Source organism: Priapulus caudatus, unplaced genomic scaffold (genome assembly GCF_000485595.1).
Source record: "Priapulus caudatus unplaced genomic scaffold, Priapulus_caudatus-5.0.1 Scaffold83, whole genome shotgun sequence".
NCBI classification, from domain to species: domain Eukaryota; kingdom Metazoa; phylum Priapulida; class Priapulimorpha; order Priapulimorphida; family Priapulidae; genus Priapulus; species Priapulus caudatus.
This window is the reverse complement of record NW_014577144.1, coordinates 605,094-611,525: the sequence shown is the minus strand read 5'-3', so window position 1 is coordinate 611,525 and position 6,432 is coordinate 605,094. Positions and strand designations below refer to the sequence as shown.

General features: G+C 46.6%; 1 protein-coding gene across 1 annotated transcript in view; it reads right to left on the bottom strand.

Annotated features, from left to right (window-relative positions):
- The window catches only part of LOC106804686, an 18,147-nt gene that overhangs the window by 6,106 nt on the left and 5,609 nt on the right, over nt 1–6,432 (bottom strand). The window contains exon 2 of the mRNA XM_014805963.1: nt 2,663–2,829. Within this exon, the coding sequence (XP_014661449.1) occupies nt 2,663–2,829 (167 nt within the window). The remainder of the gene's footprint in view (nt 1–2,662; nt 2,830–6,432) is intronic.

The following is a 6,432-nucleotide window of genomic DNA, read 5'->3' as shown; positions in this document are numbered from 1 at the left end:
GTGTCGTGTGTGTGTGTGTGTGTGTGTGTGTGTGTGTGTGTGTGTGTGTGTGTGTGTGTGTGTGCGTGTGTGTGTATGTGTGTGTGTGTGTGTGTGTGTGTGTGTGTGTGCGGGCGTGTGCGCGTACGCGGGCGAGTGCGTGCGTTTGCGCGCGCGCACCTTTGTGTGCGTGCGCACATCAGGAAGGAGAAGAACGAAGGGCGGACCATTATTCCTGCGATAATGTAAGCGGAAAGGCATGAAATCAATCTTAGTTGATACGTTGAAACAATTAAGGCTAATTCGCCTGTTCTAGTTGTCACCGTGAAACCGCTGCTTTATGGGTTAACGCGTTTGGACGGTACGTTACATTCCTCCAAGAATCTGGTTTTGTAGGTAACAGGGGCATGAACAACGGGCTTATTCACATCGGTTACCACCACCTCGTAACAAGCGTACAGTTTTGCATAATGGAACGTTCTCCCCACAGCCGGCTCTTCGTTTCGTATAACATACGGTCATAATAGTTGCATCGATATAACAGATTTAAGGGCGCGGCGTTATTACAAGATGCGCAATGGATAGAGGTATGATCAAAGATTCAAATGATGATCTTATCTAACAGACAATATATCGCACATGCTACAATGAAAAAGCATTTATAGCGTATTGTGGGATTTAGTGCATAGAACACGGCCCCGTTGTCAGATAACAAGATCTTAAAAACATAATCTAGCATTTAGAATTACTTTTAACGCTGACTATTTCTCCTAGACCGTCGACCGAATTTCGTTTCGCAGAAGTTACGAGGAAATTCGCAACGATTTGCTATTCTCGCAACTTTACGATGTTTCTGTCAACATCTGACATACAACAAGATTTATTTGGTTTTTGACAACTGGCCAAAAACACTCGGGCAACGTTGGAACAAGTCGGAAGTCGGAAGTCGTTCCACACTAGAACACCGTATAACCAGCCTGTTCTGCTTGCATCTATGACAAATACGACATACGCATAATATACGCTCTCCTATGACACTATTTGTCATAAGAAGATTCTTTCTATGACAAATATTGTTGTATGTGTTGTGCGCATCATAGGAGTTTAGGAGCGCTTTTATGAACGCAAACAGTGAATTTCAGCTGTAAAGCGGAATGAAGTTGACTCGCCAATATTTGTTATAGGAAGAATCTTCCTACGACAAATAGTGTCATAGGAGAGCGTATATGCGTATGTCGTATTTGTCATAGATGCAAGCAGAACATGTTGGTATAACGCACGGTGAGACTGCGCACGTATGGGGATAAAACAGATGCGGGGGGGGGGGGACAACAACACGCACGCAGTCACTGCTGGCAGAATCGTGCAGGGTAGCGTCGAGTCACGGTTGTCAAATTGTCATTCCTCACTAAATGTGATATGAACAATCGATTCATCGTTGTTGCGAAACCGCGACCTTGGAATTTTGCTTAACCGCAGCCGCCGCTATTATGCGCGCTATTATATCCTTATTACGCGTAGCAGACGCGTACAATATTGTCTTTATGACATATGGCACACGTGGTGACGTCATAGCAATAATGTCGGAAATTCGCGTTCTTTTAACGTCGGCAATCAATTATCGTTGCGTTGTTGATTAGAGCTTTCAGTCGACCGATGAGATTCGCAGGCGCGCATTGGGCGTAAATAATTGGGTCTGCCGTAGAAAGAAATGAACATTCCGACGTCGAATCTCGCGTGCTCGCGTTGACAAGACCTTGGTAGCATATACCATCGCTGTTCTGTTAAATACACACGCACGCACGCACGCACGCACGCGGATTCGCTGTGTAAATCATCATTAGAATGCATTACGCGTCGTCTACGAGCAACCTTCGTTGCTAACCCGTCTACACTAACGAACTATCAAACATTTATATTTTTCTTTTTTTCAAAAAAACGCCATTTAAAGCATTTTTCGCTCGGCGGAAAATGCCGAGCTAATAACGCCGTGGATGCTGAATTGGCTACCTAATTATAACCTAACTGGACCTAATGGAAGAGTTGCCGTTAATTAGTGCTGTTTGTTATAATAAGCTATCGCGATCACCATGGCGCGTCTGTTTAGTCAATGAGTTTAGATAAGGGTTCTTATGTCTGCGACTTATGCACGCGCGGCAAACAAGAGAACGACTGTATTCCTCCACGTGGCAAACAAGAGAACGACTGTATTCCTCCACGTGGCAAACAAGAGAACGACTGTATTCCTCCACGTCAGTCATGGCTGTCGATGGCAGTCGTTAGTGTCGGTACAGCTGCATAAAAATGCCACCAGGTCGCATCGCCGTCGCATGTTTAATTGGCTCCACAGTCGCTGTTTTGCAACGCAGTAATTGTTTTGTCTTCCTAAGAACATATACTCTATATATATATATATATATATATACAATATTATATGACCAGAATGTAACGGCGTATTTTATTAACTTTTTATTTATTTATTTATTTACTGGTTTATTTATAAACTAGAGATGCGAAGACATTGCGCTGGCGGGGCGAAGGTGGTGGTGGTGGTGCTGGTGGTTGTCGCTATCGTAAACATCGGTCACCATAAACATCAAGCGGTTACTCTGCATTAGCAACTATTCGTTATTATATTCTATTAGCACCTAACTCGCCCCCACAGACGCACACATCGTCGTACCTGAGTCGAAGATGTTCTTCTCGTATTCTTCCAGCGCTTCGACGAGCTGTCTAGCCCTGTCGATGGCCGCGTTCAGGTCAGCTCGGCTGATCTGTAGACCTCCGCTATACCCGACATCCGGTCCGAACTGCGCCAACACACATGGCAACAGCACTAACAAGCAAAACCTGCACGGAGATAAAGAGAAAGAGAGACGATAAAAAAAATGTGCGGTTGATATTATTATAAAAATATTATTATTAATTGATTATTAAATTAAACTTTAACATTTAAATTTTCACGTAATTAAAATTTTTTTCACGATGACTGGTGTGATTATCTGTGTAATAATTATGTTAGATCGTAATAAAGTAGGGGCGTAGTCTGAGGGAATTCATCCGGGGAGGCCAAATCTCGTGACTCGACCGAGTTAACTACGAAGGAAAAATAACATACGGGATGTTACACATGAGAATAATGTGAATTGGCAATTTATTTCTATTCTTTTCTCACAACTAAAAGGGTGGCGGTGTTTATACTCATTAGGATCATTATCTAATTTTGCCCTACATTCCACGGGGGTAATTACTCCATTGCTCTACCCTCCCTTGTAGGCTACGACCATGCCACATTTTTTTAGAGGGGATGCATAACTCAACACTTGTAATCCGAGTAAACGATCTGTGACAAGGACACACAGGCAATCTCGTTCATCCTCTCAACCCAGCAGGTAAAATTTAAGTATTTTAAAGAGAGGCATTGGTTTTTCTCCGTTACACAATAGAATAACACATCGCCACGATTCAATAGAATCAAAAGGTGATTATGGAAGGAGCCGTGAAGTCTACAGCAGAACGCGTGACGATGACACGAGGTGTAGTGACGTTTACGCTGAATTTAATTGTAGACCGATTACGTTGTTTTACTACGCCAAGAAGACAAACACGAAAGAGAGTGTCGGAGAATGCATCCATTATTAAACGTCTGCAGGAGCCGTGTGTGATTCAAAGTTGTACCACATATAGATAACCGTTGTTCACAACACTGTATATACACAGTACAAACATCACACTGTATTACACCCATTGGCCCAACAATGGCGGACGCATTTTACTTTTTTTAAACTAAATTGTCTGCATGGTCCGTATACGGCGAAGTTTGATATAACCCGACTATTGTAACAGCTAAACAATCGACCACGGCTCGATCGCTCGCATAATTAACGGATGATATCAAACACTCGTCCGATAGTGAGTGTCCTTCGCTTGACACGAAAACCCAATTATCGACGGCGGTGGCGACAATGCCTGCGTTTGACTACAGATGTAAATCTGCTCTCGTGGCAATCGGGGATGGATTGTTGCGTGTCAATAGCAGCATTCACTTGGGAGCACGCGTGGATCGTTCTGTACTGGGGGGTTGATATTTAGGTATGTGTGTCTGCGTGCGTGCGTTCGTTCGTTCGAGCGTGCGTGCGTTCGTGTGTGCGTGCGTGCGTTCGTGTGTGCGTGCGTGCGTGCGTACATGTGCGTGTGTATGCGTGTGCTTATGAGGAGAGGGTCACATAGAGCATATATGCGTGCGGTGCTGCATGCGCGCCGCGTAGGCCTAATCCTAGTTCCATTCAACTAAATTATAGTTCTTTCAGACTAATGATTCCGTCACAGCGAATCGGGTGAATCCAGCATGATCCGAACCCAATAGCGGACGCTCCGTCGATTTGTAAACGCAGCAAGATCATCGAATCAACCCGCGCATCTGCATAAATCGGGGCATAACTATCGCTATTAGACTGTAGAATTTTCAACCGAAACGCGACCACACACAATCTGCGACGTTAATGTGAGTGACAGCGGCAGCGGCAGACACACAGCACGGTCTACATGTTAAACACAGTCAACAGTCATGACATGACACGCTTACGGTAGGTTGAGCACGGGAGCATGGGTTAAACGACGCGCCACATCCTCCCACGACACGGAGATTACATACATGTTCTATATTACCTTCTGTATATAACTGTCCGTTATATACATGCTCATATATTACAACTTCTAATATTAATGCATTCACCATTTCTCCGCATCTCTCTTCCTCTTCTATCCTATACTCGTTTCCTTCTCTCACAATACTCTCTTTTTCGCATCTCCTACCATCATACCCCTCCTTCTCCTTCTACACCCTCTCCCTCTACTACTTCCTCGCCTTCCCTCTTCTCCTCTTCTTCGCTTCCTTGGCCTACCGTCTTATCCTCCTTCCTTTCTCCCTTCCTCGCATCATCGGCCTCCCGTCTTATCATCCTTCCTTTCCCCCTTCCTCCCCAAACTTCCCCCTCCTATTCTCTCCTTCCCCCTTCTCTTCAACTTCCCTCTCATTTCCTCTCTCGCGGAGAGAGAAGCGCGCTTGCGACTGTCCCGTCACGATCGGCAGCAATCGACCGTGCAATAAGGGCCATCGGCGGGAAACGCTCCGTTAGGAAGTGACGACGGCGGCGGCGGAGGCAGCGGCGGCGGAGGCGGCGGAGGCGGTGGAGGCTCATCCTTGACACGATTCAAAACCGGCGCGTCCTCGCCGCCCCCTTGCCAGCCCCCTCACCCGCCCCTCATCATCCGCCGCTGCAACAACCTGTCGTTGTTTGTGACCATTGCTATTATTTTCTTCTCGTCTGAACCGTTACAGCTGGAGAAATGCGTGTGGGTGTGGAAAAGGTGGGGGGAGGAAGATCGAAGAGGAGGAGGAGGAGGAGGATGAAGAGGAGGAAGAGGTGGAAGAGAAAGAGGAGGAGGAGGAGGAGGAGCGGGAAGAGAAGAAGGTGGAGGAACAGCAGGAAGTAGCAGGAGGAGAAGAATAGGAGGAGGAGGATGAGGAGGATGAGGAACATGAAAAGGCGGAGGAGGAAGATGAAAAAGAGGAGGAGGAGGAGGAGGAGGAGGAGGAGAAGCAGGAGCGGGAGGCGGAAGATGAGGATAGGAGAAGGTGGAGAAACAGTATTGCACTGCCGTATCCCACACAGCGAAGCAAGTATAACTTGATCTGCCATGATCACATGATCGGTCAACGGCGACCCCGTTGTCACCATATCGCGTTGTTGTCACCGCGTCGCGTTGTTGTTTCCGCGTCGCGTTGTGGTCACCGCGTCGCGTTGTGGTCACCGCGTCGCGTTGTTGTCGTCATGCGTGCGCAGGAAGAGTTGAGTTGAGTACGTGGTTTCTTAATTACGGCCCCGGGCGATAGACTCGCCCTCACGTACTCAGCGCCCGCGGCGCGAGGAAGCACTGATAAGCTGTTCTAAAGATGCGAGAAAAACAGGCGGCCAGAGAGAGAGAGAGAGAGAGAGAGAGAGAGAAAGAGAGAGTGAGGAAGAGTGGGAGAGTGATACAGAGAGAAAAATAGAGAAAAAAAAACGAGAGACTGAGTGAAAGAGAGCGGGAGGAAGAGAGATAAAAAAGAGGGAGTAGGCCTATGCAGAAAAGCTCTCTCTCTCTCTCTCTCTCTCTGCTCTCTCTCTCCTCCCGCTCTCTCCTCTCTCTCTCTCCCGCTCTCTTCTTCTCTCTCTTTCTCTCTCTCTCTCTCTGCTCTCTCTCTCTCCTCTCTTCTTCTCTCTTCTCGCTCTCTTCTTCTCGTCTCTCGCTCTCTCTCTCTCTCTCTTTTTTTCTCTTTCTCTCTCTCTCTTTCTTTCTCTATCTCTCTCTCTCTCTCTGTTTCTCTATCTCTATTTCTTTCTCCTTTCCTCTCTCTCTCTCTCTCACGCGCCATGTATCTATAGATAAGTGGGTAGCTACTAGGTGTGT